A 15,984-nucleotide genomic window follows, 5' to 3' on the forward strand; every position below is an offset into this window, starting at 1 on the left:
ATTAGTCTCCACTAGTATTTACATTCATGAACTATACACGTAGTTGCCCTCTTAGACTGCTCTGCTTAATAGCAGTTAAGTAATAACTTTAAGTAAAAACACAGGGTTCTGAAGTTAATCATTCAGTGAGGTGAACAAAGGCAATTTCTAAGTTTTTGAGGCATCACTGTCTAGTCTGGTTATCACTTTGCAGAAGGGACTCTGCGAAATGGACTAGTAATGTCTATGCTGAAAAAGGACATTTGACTTTTTTTTTTTCTCCTTTCTAGGTAGTAACTATGCTGGAATTGCAAAACTTAGCTATAGTTTTTCCTACATCACCAAGGATAGCTGTCTTCTGGGCAGTCTTATGTTCACAGGCAGCTGCTACATGTCCTTGCAGATTTTTTAGGCAGTGTATCTGTGCAGCCATCAGCCCCTTTGATCACAAACCTACTCTGATGCCCAGCTATTCCTTGCATTTGGGAAACAAGTTCAAACCCACGAAAGGAAATGAATATTGGATTTTTAGGTTCACATCTTCTAAATTGAATAATGATTTGGGTATTTCAGCTGACCTGGACTCACTTCCAAATTCAGTAAAATTATCTGATCTTCAGAGATCACCCGTCCTTTCCAAAAATCAAGCTGGTTTAAAATTCAGGCTGGTTTAGCTTCAGTATTAAAAATCTGAAAATTTTTTTAAACTTTGGGTTTGTGTTTTAGCTTCCATTTGATTTTGTAGCATGGTGAAAATAAGACACTCTTGTAAATCAGAGAATAATAACTAGTCTTATTCTGTAACTACATGACCATGAAAAGAAACATAAATGCAATACCCTACTTTTACTTCAGCTGTTTACCTATTTGTCTTTCATTATCTGTAGATCACCTAAGATTAATTAATTCATTCTGAGCCAAATTTTCCTATGTAAATTTTCAGCCACAGAGAGAATTAATTGATTTTTCCCATTTTTGCATTACTGCACACAAAAGCACTAAAAGCTTAAAAAAACCCACAAAAATTAGCAATGCATTCCTTACAGACACTTGAAATAATATTCCTGCAAAATCCACGACTTCAGTATTCCAGCAGTGTTTCAAGCTCCAGTTCGAATGAGTTTAAATCAGTGAATATTTAGTCACATTTGCAGGACTGATTGTCCAGCAAACTAAAATCTCCCCCCAGTTCTACTTGCAAATTTCTAAGTGATGAAGAAGTATCATTTATAAGTAATAAAGAAGTATATCCTTTAGAAATGAATACTGAGTATACAATGTATGCGAGTTAATTTATTCAGCATATACACCAACATGCTTTCAGTCTGCTAGAGGGTTCATGGCTCTAAACTGTGTGTCAGAACACCATTTCCTCTTCAGCATATCATTACACAGGCTATAAACCTTCAAAGTGAGAAAGCTGGCAAACAACGAACACTAATACGGTGTCTCATGTAGTTTGAGTAGTAGTATTCTGAACACTTTGAGCTAATACTCCTTAGAATCACACATCTGATCAAGTTCCCACTGAATATCTTTGTGGAAAGGCTTACACTAATTTCTCAAATTAGAATTCACCACCACCTAATTTCTATGCAATGAAATACTAATAAATGCTGATACCACAAAACCCACTATCTTACTGCATACCATTATATAAAAAATTGAGTTTGTTTACTATTACCCTAGGCCATTTATGTATTCTTTCCTGAAATGCCAGGCTTAATTGTTTTATGATATCTGCCAGCAAAGGAAATGTGCAGTGGCAAGTCACTTATACCATATATTCAAAAAAAGTGCAACTCGATCAAACATACCTCCACAAGCCTGCTGGTATGTTCTCGAAATATAGCAGCATATTCCTTTATTTCTTTATCTCTTCCATTTTTAGCAGCTTCAATGAGAACTAAAAGTGGAACAGTGGTATCTAAGAAGGAGTCTGAGATGTGATCTATAATGGCTTTACGAAGCTGCAAAAGAAAACATTACATTAGTATCTGCTAATTAGACTATTTATTAAAATCTACTGTGATTATTGTCCATTAGTATTTTATAACATAAACATGTACACACTGTATTCCTGCATTATTTGCAGGATTATGTGTCTGAAACCTACTGCAGCTACAATTTATCTATTTCACAGAAAACTCTATTTAATTTTAGGGACAATTTTAATATACCACTACCTAAATATGCATGTTTGTATGTGTGAGTGTATGTGTGTGTGAGTACAGATATATAAAACACTTAAGACATGTACTAGTTCTGTTGAAATCAAGGGAGCCAAACAAATATTCATGTTCTTTGATGAATAGAATAGACTATTTAAATGATTCCACACATAAAAAATTACTGTTAGACCAAACCTAGTGTCTCCTGGGTATTCTCTCTTGAAGTTCAGACACCAAGGGAGAAGGCTATTTCATTTTACAAAGAAAATATTAATTTAATTATGTTTGTACTCACAAAATAGTCTACATCACATGTTTTCATAATTGCAAAATTACCCAAATATTTTCTATCTTGTTGGAAAACCCAACAATACAGTTTGATTAGCAAAATGGTAGCCTTCATGGTAATTATATCAATGAGACTACTGATTATGCCACCTGATAATAGATCAATAGAGCAAGAAGAACTATAAATCAGTCTGAAGTTCAGTTTTTCTTATTTAAATTAATTGTTCTTGAACTTTGTACTTAAATTATTAAAGAAGTGTAACATTCTGCTACAAATTACTTCATTTAAATTAGGTTTCAGGTAAGCTTATAACTGATCATTGGGACATTACTTCACTCAAGAGGTTCTTCTCCATGTTATAAACCTACACATCGCAATTATTCATTTTAATCATAGAACACTACAAGAAACATACCAATTATAACAATACATGCAATGCAACTAAATTATCAAGTTCACTGAATTTCCTGCTGCAAAAAAATTATTTTTACAATATACATAAAAGATATTGATTGGAATAGAAAAGAACACAACAGGCTTTTAAGCTCTTACATGCTGACAGATAAATCTTCCAAAAAAATACAGGTAAGTTTATGTTTGGAATGTTTTTTTGTCTTCTAAATTACTGTAGCTTATCACATTAGGATATACTATCTGGATATATTGTATGTTCTCAAAAGTAATTTACAAAGACAAAGGCTATGGGATTCCAATACAAAATTGGATTTTTACTGTCATGTTCACATTCTCAGCTTTATTCAGGCTGGAATTAAAAAAAAAAATAAAATAAAATAAAAAGAAAGAGATCATAAAGCTTCACTACCAGGAACAAAATACATTGAACCTCCAGTCCTGCCAAATTTACGTGTTAAAATTTCTGTGTTGGAAAAGTCCAACTGAAGAAAACAGACATACTCACCTGCTTAAAATTAAGTACATGAATGTGACCTTGAGGAATCACAGTTTCAACATTAAGATTTCAATTTACAATAATCAGGAACAAAAAGCTGTGGAACCATATCCATGGCTCATGATTCATTATCTCCCAGAGAAATATTTTTGGGTTCTGCATAGCCCAGATTGTAGGACTTTCACAGCCTTAATATATTATTTGAGGACCAGTGACTGCAGTGACCTTAGTCACATTTGTGGTGAGGTTGAGGTATCCAATTTTCAAACCAGCAGCCTAATTTTATCTCTCATCACATAATTCTTTGCTGTAGCTTTTTATTGGTTTGCTTGGTTTAATTAACCTTTCACATATAAATTATCATTATTATTTTGTTCTAAGAAATCCTCTATCCTGCAATTAAACAGTGAAACGCATCTTCTTCAAAAAAAAAAAAAGATAATGCTGTGTCTTTGCTGAATACAAACAAGTTTGAAATTACGTTCCTGTTTCAGCTATGCAAAGGAATACACGAAGCTGAGATTTTCAAAAGATGGCTTGTGTAGCATTAAAGAATGAAGAAATACAATGTGGAACACAGAAAGGAAAAAGACAAAAGAAAAAAGGAATATCTGAAGCAGTATTTATTTCTCTTCATCCTAATCATCACAATCATTTTTTCCACGACTCAGTAAGTCTGTTTCTGACTCTGGCCACCTCTAGAGCAAAATGCTAAAAGCTAAGTAGCCATATAGGGAGACATATAAACAGACAAAGAACAGCACCAGTAGTGCTAGCAGGCAATACTAGGGAAGTTATTGTTCTGTAATTAAAATTTTTCTCATATTTTTAAGTGAAAGAGACACCATCAGAAGCGGGAAAGCAGAGGGAGGATGATGTCTGACAAATTGTTTTATTTTTAAGGTGCAAGGTCTTATTCTTACCCTTTGAGCAGACTGTTATGGAAGTGGAAGCATGGAGAGTTTTTGTTTTGATATCAAAGTGCACTAAAAAATAACATAGAAACATGTTGTTTATAAAACATGGGGCATAAGGTTGTCGAAAACAAACAGTGGAGGATAGAGAAGAAAATCCCGGCAGCTGTTTGCAACGCTATTAAACATCAATATCCTGATGAGTATAGAAAACTGTGTTTGCCTCTATTTGCCTATTGCCTCACAAGACTATGCTGGCAAAAGTCCTGGAAGAACTAAAGATTAGTTATTATTGAAGAGTCTCTCTCTCCTGTTTCAAAGGGATGCCAGGAAGGCAATCTCCTTTGTGTTCAGAAAAAGCTATCCATGATGATGGCCTCAAGTTGCGGCAGGGGAGGTTTAGATTGGATGTAAGGAAAAATTTCTTTACTGAAAGAGTGGTGAAACATTGGAACAGGCTGCCCAGGGAAGTGGTGGAGTCCCCATCCCTGGAGGTATTTAAAAGACGTGTAGATGAGGCGCTTAGGGACATGGTTTAGTGGGCATGGTGGTGTTGGGTTGACGGTTGGACTCGATGATCTTAGAGGTCTTTTCCAACCTCTATGATTCTATGATTCTATGAAGCAGCAACATAGAAATAGAAGAATATCATCAGGAATAATATTTAAAAAAAAAAAAAAAAAAACCAACCAAAACTGTGGAACGACCATAGGGGAAACATCTGTGCAGTTCATTCACGGTACGCTGGGAAACAACTGGGAGGTAAGAACCGAGTATGGTAATTTCTCAGAATTAGAATTTGGAATGAATAGGCAATTCCTTCCTAAATATTCATACAGCTATACTAGGCAGGGAAGCAGTGATCTAGGTAAAACTGCACACACAGAAATGACATGCACGTCTCTGGCACAATACAAGTAAAAATCAAAACAGAATAGTTTAAAATCCCCACAAGTACTGGCCAAGTTCCTGAAATGAATACAAATAATTTCATTCAAAAAGCCAGAGATTTTTACAACTTCTGGAATACACTGTTCTTGAGATAGCTACTTTCACCTTCAAATCTTGCCAGATACAAGCCTTCCTTCATTTTACTTCCTGTGGTCTACAAGATGTTCCATAGGGGCCCATGGCATAACCCACAATCAGGTGGCGACTGGGCCAGCACTTATATGATGGTTTTGTTTATTGTGCACTACACTGAAGAGATTTCAAAAATACAGCTTCATAAGGTTTCATTGTCAACCCCAATTTTGCAGAGGCAATCCCAGTAATTGACTGAAAGCAGAGTACATTGTGCACACCATAGCCCTGAATCCACTATGAGTGCCTAATGTAATACCAGCTATGGTACACAGTATCATTCAAAAAAATTTTAAGTATTATAAAAGCTGTAAGAGTAGACCAAATAACAATTTTCATGTTTCTAGTAAAAGTGCTGGGAGACAGAATAATGAGTGTTCATAAGTGAAAGCAAATAAGACTCTACTGCAATATCTGCAGTCACAGAACTCACAATTTCGTGTTTCCCAGATCAGGAATTAGACATGCAGTAGGCACTCTTCCTACAACAATTTTTATGCAATTCACATGTATGAACACAAAATTGGAAGAAGTCCATGAAATATTTCTCATAAATACCTTCCAGTGGAAAATGTCAAGAAGCCATAGAGCTACTCTGGTTAGAGAAAACTACTGGTTCTAGATTGACTATAAATTGGGCATGATTACATTCAGCCTGAACATTTTACAAAGGTTTATAGAAACACACAAATTGAATTAGTTAACAGATTTTGAACACTGTAACAGAGTCAGTAAACTGTTATAAGCAGTTTAATTAACTCATGGAAGAGACTGTAGGACAGTATGGGAGAGTTCCTAGACACACTGAGCTTGTGATGCAAGTCACCAGGTGTCTGAGCTGAACATATTTTTGATGGAATGTGAGCAGAAATTGGATACCTAGTTAGTTGTAAACACTATATTTATATTATATTCATCTCATCTTTCAAGGCTTCCCCTGGCTGATTATGGGAGACAGGAAGGAATTTATTCATCATCCTGAAACATAGGCTGGCTTGTAAGACTGTACACAAAGTTGGGAGGAATATTCTTCCACCAGAGAGTTGATAGCTACAGCTAGAGACAGGATGAAAGCAGCGTGTGCTCATGTTCTGTGTAGCCATAAATATTCATATAGTTGGTTGGGGCAGCCTGGCTGAAAGAACTACTGGCTTTCTAGCTCTCTCTTTTCTAAACTGGCACGTTATATACTTTCAACATAATTTGCAATTTTTCTCAAAGATGTTCCTTGCAGAGAAAGGATGGAAACACAGCTGATGTCTACTGCTCACCTTCTGCAGTACACTGAAATTGTGGATTTTGGTCCATGTCTTACATTAATTTTAGGATACCAGGATGCAAAATGGGTGGGTGGACTGTGGACCAGATATTCCAAGGATCCTTTTCTGTTGTATGAACAGACTGTAAAGAATTAGACATAGTGGCCCACTGGTCCCTTCAAGGTATCTGTTCCAACAACCAATAATAATTCAAACTTATTTAAAATAAAACAAATCTTGATGTCCAAAGTACATTACTGATATATTTCCATAGCAAATACATATTTAGACATGTAGACATGCAGAGTTTTGCCTATGTACATACATATATTCAGCTAGTATCATTTGGTAGGGTTTTTCCCCAGAGTTTTGAAAATTTGTATGCATATATTCTGTGGAATAGTGTAACTATCTTCAGTATTTTTTTAATACAGAAGAAATCATTTTTTTTCAAAATGCAGTGCTGCAAAAACTGAAAATAGCAATGTGGAAAAGCACCCTTCAAGTGTCCTTTTCTACCTTTTCAGTTCCCCAGGTTGCTTACCTGTCTGCGGAGGTCTCTTGTCTTCTTGCACATACTATCTATTGCAACATTCAAGGCATTACTTCTCTCTTTCTTGTCAGTCTGTAATAAATATGATAGAAAACACAACAATGGTTATTTGTGATCTCTTAGCAAGCATGTTCTTTGGGGCCTCAGTTCATCAAAGCATCTGGTAAATCATACATGCTTAAGGATTTTTTTGAATTTTAATACATTTCAGGAGCCAGTACCACAATATTCACAGAATGCCAATTTGTGATGTTAAGCATAATCCGCTGAATCAAAACATGTGCTTTACTAGCAGTATATAGGAATGAAATTGAACACTTTTTATCTTCTGAATTGCTGTAATACTCTTTTTATAGTCCAGGGTTACTTATGGAACAACATTAATATAATTATTATTATTGATGCCAATCCATTATCACCATATTCATATGAAAAATCGTGTTATCTCTCTACAAGCAATTTATAAATTCAGATGCCCACAATGCAGTTGGTAGTGCTTTAGTCTGCAGCATTCATTATTTTACTCCTGTAAAACAGAATGGGTGAGTTTCAAAATGTCCAAGATGTTGCAATGCAAATATTGTCAATGAGAATGGACAATCTCTTCATTTAACAGCACATTCATTCTCAGCATCAATAGAAGATTGAGGTCTTGAGATATTTGAGAAGTCTTAAGAGAATCAGTTGTATATTTTCCAAACAATCTTAACTTTTTATTTCTATCTATAAGCAAAGTGCTCATATCATTCTTAGCTATTTGAAAAGTGTAGGTAACGCTTTTATTGTACTGCCCAGCATTTTTCCAGTACAATATTACCATAGTAGTTCTGTGTCTACTAGCTGTTTTGAATAATCTTTTTTTCATGTTAGTACAGAAACTATATGAAAATCCAAAATGTCTGATGAACTTTGTTTGTCTAAAGCAATCATTCATTACTACCTTGGACTGCACTGGTGCCAAGGGAAAGAAACCACACACAGTGAAAGTGTCTTTACACAAAGTCTTAAGTCAGTACACATTACATTTCCAGGGAAAGGACCAGATTCTCATAAATGTTAAAGAAATAGCTATGTATACTGACCATAATATTTGGGCTTCAGTTATAGTACACTAGGAAGTCTATATTATGAACATAAGTGTCTCATTTTGTAAATCATAGTAAAATAAATACTAGTGAAAACAAAAGTAGTAATATCTTGTTGGGCACCTAGGTCTATAACCTTGTTATATACAATATATCATACTTCAGTCAGAGTTATTTCCTTGCTAAAAAAAAAAATAATAATCTGTGAACAGAGCAATATGCTTAATATTAAAGCAAAGACTAGAGATGATCAGGAAAGAACTTTTACATTAAAAGTGAATGTGTAATGTAATAAATGTCTTGAAATGATTAGTACATTCTCTATCAACTGAAAGGAACAACTACTTTAAAAAATTGAGCTTATATATTCAGGGTGACTTAGAAATTTTCCTACTACTTTCCGTTTCTGAAATTGCTTACACTCTTCGCAGGGAACAGATGATCAAACACAGGTCTCGGAGAGAGGTCTGAACTTTACCTTGAAACCTTCAAGGAATCCCTAAAGGTAGATACTGACTTTCTATTTCATAGTAATGTGACCACTTCTCATATCAATGCTTGCATAGGAACCAAAGTAAATAATGACTCTTCTACTATGTTTTGCAAGCTATTGTTAGCCTTGACAACAAAATTGATCCCTTCTGAACTACTAGGTAAACAGGAGCAGTAATAGCATTGTGGAATCAACTCAGCTTGCGCCTATGCATTTTTAGATGACAAAGATGCAGTTCCACATTAGCACATCCTTTAAAAGCTTTATATTTAGAGCCTATTTTTCTAAGAAGACAGAATCAATGTAAAATATTGGGATTTTTTTTAAAGTTCTCTAGTAAGCTGTAACTTCGAAGTGGCAACTAATGATACAACTGGCTCTAAGGAAACCTGAATCTTTGAGGCAGCTAATATGAAATGACCTCACTCAGTGAGTGGCATAAAAATATTGAACAGTGAACAAGGAAAAAAATACTTTATTTGCAAATTTTTAACATAATTGTCAAGAGTCAATGTCTAGAAAGCAAACCTAACTATAATTGATGTTATTCTTCACCTCATGTTTTCCCCGAGAACTAAATACACTGTCAGATGCAGGCCTATCTATTTCACACACTGGCAAACAACATTAGTTGAATGACTCAAAAACCACACGTGCAGAAAACCTTTCCTGTCGGATTTTCATTTAAAACAGTACATATCTAAGGGCAGATTCTCCGTTGAAACAAATCACCATATGTCCCCTGTTTTTAATGGAGTTCATTTACATCAGCAGGGGATCATGACCTTCACGGGCATTACATGGGACCTTCTGCACTCCAAGGTATACAGATACAAAATAATATGTTTGCATTAGCTAGACAACTTTGAAGGCCTCAAGAACATGTCTCCATTGGAGTGTTTGGTGGGTACATGCCAACAGTTAACAGTATTAACAAAGACAGCAGTAATTCTACAACCTTCCTACTTCGTTGAGTTGAAGAGAGAGCTTAAACAAAGGAATACAGTTATTCTGATAAGGTTTTTAATTCCACTTTCTTTATACTTCTGAAGTGCTACAAATGTTTACCTAATATTTGCAGTGTGTCTCCCATCTGAAAACTGATCAGTAGATTATAAAGAAGATTTGGGCAGAACTATTTAAGTGATCATCTAATCTCTTCAAGTACTGACACTAATAGGTATGGGCTAAATTGATAAAAAATGATATAAAAAAGGATATATAAAAGGATACAATCAGCCATAGGTATTAAACCAGTAAAAACTATTAGTATTCATTATGTGAATCAAAGAACACACACCCCATTAGCCATAATAACGAATTCAGTTACAACTCAGAACTGAAGTACTCTCATTAACAGAAATAAAATAAACAAGATGTGGCCAGGTGAAATGGAGCCAGTTTATATGGGTATGTATTGGTGATAAAGTACTCACAAGGATTTACTTAAATCTTACAAGGCTGCACTCCTTGAGGTCCCCTTATAGTCATCAGAGAAAGTAATCACTTTTGCATCACCTCTGAATGTCCTGAGCCTCTCTCGCTATTTAGGGTGGTGAGAGAGACCTAGTTCAGTAGGTTGAAGTTTTGTCTTGTGAATAGTCCCCCAAAACACTTATTTTATGTTAAAAAAAACCCACAAACTTTTAAAAGTAAATTGTAATAGGCCTTCAAGAAGCACCCTGGATATTTTGGACATATCCACCTGAAATAGGTATCAAGATTTCAAATATAGTCATTGTTTGTCAAAAGTAGCCATACATGTTCAAAAACACATCTGTAGACTCTAGCTTTTCAATGTTGTAGAGTAAAAGGGAGCAATATTAATTTATCACATCCATGGTGAGTTCAGATGTCTTCTGAATTCCATATTCCAGAACAGCTGGAGTCTTAGCTATAAACTTAAAAACTATTTTACTTTAGTCCTAAAGGATTCCTTCAAGTATTTATATGGCAACAACACAGTCAGGAGATTCTATCCATGCCATTATGCAGGGCCTCAAGATACAACAGCTGAATTGGGATCTAGACTGCAAACAGCAGAAGCGGTCAGGATCTATCTGGGTCCCCTATACAGGAAAGGTGATGCTGGAGTAGTGAATGCAAAACCTGGAGCTTGAGCCTCACTCTGAATTTTTAAGAGCTGTCCTCCTCAGCTAAGTTGTCTGTAAAGGAATAAATATATGCAGGTACTGGGCAGTATAAGGTTATAAACAGAATACATCAATATAAGCCTAGTTATATCATACATGTCTGTATGTGCCACAGAAACTACAAAGCAGTAAGTAATTTATCTTGATAGGCATCCTGACTTTCTTTCCTTAAACACCACTATAAAGAGTTATTTCTAAACACATAAAACAGGCTAGAGATTCAGGGCATTCCTGATGTTTGGGGATATTCAGATGCAAGTTCATCTTGCATTTCTGGGCTTACATATTGGTTTAAAATAACAGAATTTAAAAGAAAGCAATGATACTTTACTGGAATGTTTAAAATTACATACATGATTAAAAATAACTTTATAACCTTAATCCATACTGTACTCGAAGGCTCTCCTGAAAATAGATTTCCATACTTAAAGGCCTGTGGCCAGAAACTGAGCACACGTTTTGTTTCCTGGGATGTGTCTGTTCCCAAACACTCGTTGTACAATTTTGGGAGGACTGAATAGAAAAAAAAATACAACTCACTAGCATGATTTTCACTGCGTATCTCCAGCAGCTGTACCATGAGTCTGTGATAAACATCTTTTGATTTAGTTCAATGTATCCAAGGACAATTTTATTTTTAAAAAGACTAGCACATTTATTGAAATCCATTCTCTATGGAAATATTAAAAAAAAAGTCAAGCTAAAAGGTAAATATCAATCAATACTATGATAAGTTAATAAATGTCAGAGCTCTAATTAAATGACTGATCATTTCAGGCTATGTGTTGACTGACAATAATCCTATACGCAATAATTATAGGGTCCTGTACATTGTACCTTAATAAAAAAAAAAAAAAATCAAACCCTCACCCAACCTAAATAAGATATTAAATCAAAGTCACAGTACCTATAGAAATACCAGGCATTTTATGTCTGTTGTTACAATTTAACATTTTTTGGTATATGGTGCTTATAAATGTTTCCTCTTTTGAATTACAAAGTCATTTTGAATTCTAGACAAAACCGTAACAGTGATGAAAAAGAAGTTGTATAAAAAGCAGTTTCACAATTTTTTGTGTGTGTTGAAACAACGTTGCCATTACTTGGGAAAATTCCACACATGGATTTGTTATGCAAAGACAAAAATAAGATTTTTTTTTTTCATACCCAGCTCATAGAAACTGATTTTTCAAATCGTGTTGTGCAATTCAACAAAGTAAAGACAACTGCAAGCATCTGTCTCAAAAAAAACCCCAAACCCATAAGCCTTTATAAGGGAAGATCCAGTTCAATCCTGTTGCAGTCTTCATTTATATGAAAACATATGAACTAAAAGAGAAGGGCCAAGAGGTTTGTCAACTTGATTACAGTGGGTTTGCTTCTGCCAAAATTAGTTAACACAGTGCTTCAGCCATCAATAAGTAAATAAAACTAATTTCACTGCCTATATTCTTTGCTGGGAGAAGACAAAGGACTTGTCACCTTGAAGGTCACATGAAGACTGAAGAAATCCAAGATGACTGCTTGGCTATGAAACACCTGTGAGAAGTGCCAAGTCTGGGGCAGCCAACCACAAGAATGATAACAGGGCCCCAGAAACATCCTGATGATGGGAACAACGTAATACAGCATGGAAGGTCCAAATCAGCAGTGTTTGAATAACACCTGTCTTTTACACAGTTCTTGCCAAAGTGAGGCCTCGGGGCAGCTATTTCCATATGCATAGCCTCCCTCCCTCTGACACCTCCTCTTGAGGAACGAGTAACTAGAACCATATAATCTAAACCCTTCTCCCGCCAGTGGGCCTTACTCTAGTCAATCTGCTTGCCACCAGGCTGCGGTGTGAGCCTCCGCCCTGCCCCTTGCTCCCTGCAGTGCCCGTGCTAGCTGCACAATCTGCACTGCATAGCAACTGAAACTTCTCTGGCATTAGGCCCCCTGGAGTCCCTGTTTTCTTGGGGCACCTAAGTATACGATTACCAGAACATGAAAATCAAGCCTCAGCTGTCTTCTCATCAAACAGCTCTTCGTACTCAAATGCATCTGGCTTCCTAGTTCAATCTAATGTAAAGAAGAGACGTCTCAAGTAAGTTTTCTTTCTTACTGCCTTCTTGTTTCATTTTAGACTGATAAATCCTTCAGTCCCACCACTGTTCAGTCCCAATCCTACAGTTCCCAGCACAGTAGGAACAAAAACTCTTGTAACCAATAGGCAAAATCTATTTTGCCTCTTTAAATGCTGTTAAGAACCTCTTTGTACTTCCTTGTACCAATTTGTATATCACTAGGCCCTAGGAATATTTGCCCCTTACATGCAGAATTAATGGAAACAATATTTTACCCTTCAGATTTTCAATTTGCTTCTCAAAGTACAACTTCCAAGTAAAAAACAAGATCCCCTGTTGAAGGTCATATGTCTAGTTGGTTAAACCAAAACTATGATCTTCTCCAAAGCTATAGATCTCAATGGGCAAGTTCGTGTCAGATTCAAGCACAAAAGGAAGCCAGTTGTTTACAATTCTAGTTTTCAAGCATGTCTCATGCTTTTAAATAAACTTTTAAAAAGACCTCTTTGTTCCCCATCCTGGAAGCGGATAGGAATAACTTTTTGATTGCAAATAACCTCATTGAAACAATGGGACTATTTAGATGCATGAACAATTATATGCATGTTTTTCTATTTTTTTTTTTTTCCAAAATCTTTAAGGATTCACAGCAGTGCCACCTTATTAACTGCTGCCTGAGAAATCTCTTAAATGAACATTTTAGAAGTTATTCAAGGAATCCTCTGACAAGACATAAAGGCAGAACTTGACATTTCTGACATTTTAAAGAACAAAAATTCCTTTGAAAAGGCAAAAGCTCCCAGGCCTTTTCATACAGCATTTCAAAGGATATTTTTACTGAACATCAAAAGCCTGCAAAAGGAAATTCATTTACAAATATATTCATTACCTTTCTTTGTTGATATAGGAAACACAAAGAATGAATAACCCACGAGTATTTTAAGTTGAAAATCACTATATTTACTCGGTAACACAGATTCCCTACTCTAATAAACCAAGCCTAGTGCACTTTTTTTAAAGACACCTGACTCAAAAAAACCTATTTCTGTGAAAAACAAGTAAGTATATTTTAAAGGGGGGGGGGGGGGGAAGCCAAGAAAAAGCCAAACAACAAGGGCATAGAAAATCATACGCAACTGAGCAAATATGGAATCTTTCATGTGGAACTGTTTCTCATTATAGATTTTTTTTTTTCTCCTCAACAGCTTCAATATGAGATTGTCATTTTTTTCCTCTTCAAGCCATCATGGACAGCTCCCTATGGATCTAATACTGTGAGGTGTGAAGTACCTCATAAGAAATGAATTACCTCAACCTCTATTGATATCAATTGGAGCACCGAGGGCTCTCCTCACTGTGTGAATTACCCTTTCTCAATCAATATGCAGGAAAAGTCTTGAATTTAAAGCCTCTCAGTATAACTCTTTCTAGCATTCAGTTATATCTAGTTCCTAATACTGCAAAACAAATATAATTCTAAATGAGCATGCATAAAACAGGCTAAAAAAAAAAAAAAACAGAAAAAAATATTTAGAATGTATAACCCTTTAATTAAAAAAAAAAGGCAGAAATTTTCAGATCCTAATTAAGCCTAAATTCTCAGAAAAAAAAATGTTGCTGGAATACGCATAATATCGCATGTTCTAATCCACTCTCTGAAACACCAGTGTCAGGCAACTGAAGTTGGGGAGGGTAGCCAGGGTGTCTCAAAGGACAGAGCTAGATCCCTGGTTTCTGGTAAGAGAATAAGGATCTTAAATTCTCTTGAAAGTGACTGTGAGCAAGCCAAAGGTGGGAAGGAAGAACCTATGCTGTTTTCAATTTTTATTGTTTCTTTCTGATATAAAAGGCAAATATCTCATACAGTTTTTCTCTTACTTTTTCACATTGGCAATATTAGAAAAATTCAGCATGATTCCAAGGTGATCCTAAAAATACCCCATGTTTTTCTACTACTTATTTGGGGAAAAGAGTCACAGGAAGCAAATGCATCATAACAGGTCTCTTGCAAAGCAAATATAATGATCACTTACTATTTCTAATGTAAAATCAAAGGCCACAGGTATTTCATATTTGAAATATGACAGTCTTCACACGATAGAGAAATCATAAAGGCCAATGGTACTTTATTTTGGTTTGTATCTCAACTTTAAAACTATTGGAGGAATCGGCAGGGAGTAAAAAAGAAGTTAAATTTCTTTTAATCAGATGTTACTGTCATTCACTGATGATGCAGGAAGGAAAGGCAAACATAACTAGAAATAGAGCAATATCCATACTATTGAACTGATGACAAGAAGCATACTTAAGGTTAATCTGCTTTTTATTAAGAAGCACTTTTCTAAGTTCCTAGTACAGAAGTTTTTAATTGAATAACCATCTACCATTCACCAAAGTGTTCCAGCAGTTTTACAGCAGGAAAATAGAAAATTAGTTGGAGAAAAGCTCATCCTACAGCAGCAGCATAAGACTTTCCTATGATGAACTATCATATAAATTGCTTGGAGATTATATGCTGTTATGAGAGGGAGGAAGGGGATAGAGGGGGAAGAAAATTCAAAATAAAATATAGTAGAGTTGCAGAGACAGTCCTTCTTATCCAGACTGTTTAAAGGTCTTAGCTGTACTCTAAATCAAAAAGTTATGGTCTTAAACAGGAGTCATAAACAGGGAAAAATGTCCAGCGCTAAGCTACTTGAATTCTTCCATACCTAGGGATAGACTGAGGCAATACAAGTTCCAAAGTGGTATTTCTGCAGCAAAGCAAAGGCACATCCTGGATTTTTCAAGACAACAAAAACAATCTTACTGTGGTTTTAGACGTGGTATTTTAATGCACTATGTACTGCATAAATAGATTCCAATAGACTTAAGAGGAGTGTAACAGCATTCAAATCAATCAGCATTATACACACACACATTTTAAATATATATATAGTGATTACAAATATATTTCTGAAAAAAAGATCCCTTTCAAGTCCTCATAGCCACTCCATACCACCCAATAACCACACTTTCTCCTTATATTC

The 15,984-nt window shown here is 35.4% G+C and overlaps 1 protein-coding gene across 6 annotated transcripts in view; it reads right to left on the minus strand.

Moving 5' to 3' along the window:
• CTNNA3 (catenin alpha 3) overlaps positions 1-15,984 on the minus strand; it is a 582,319-nt gene that overhangs the window by 243,215 nt on the left and 323,120 nt on the right. For all 6 annotated transcript variants that reach the window (XM_076339356.1, XM_076339363.1, XM_076339358.1 and 3 more), the window contains 2 exons: positions 7,150-7,230; positions 1,797-1,949 (listed from right to left, as the gene is read on the minus strand). In XM_076339356.1, the coding sequence (XP_076195471.1) occupies positions 1,797-1,949; positions 7,150-7,230 (234 nt within the window). The remainder of the gene's footprint in view (positions 1-1,796; positions 1,950-7,149; positions 7,231-15,984) is intronic.

Source organism: Aptenodytes patagonicus, chromosome 5, assembly GCF_965638725.1.
Source record: "Aptenodytes patagonicus chromosome 5, bAptPat1.pri.cur, whole genome shotgun sequence".
Taxonomy (NCBI): domain Eukaryota; kingdom Metazoa; phylum Chordata; class Aves; order Sphenisciformes; family Spheniscidae; genus Aptenodytes; species Aptenodytes patagonicus.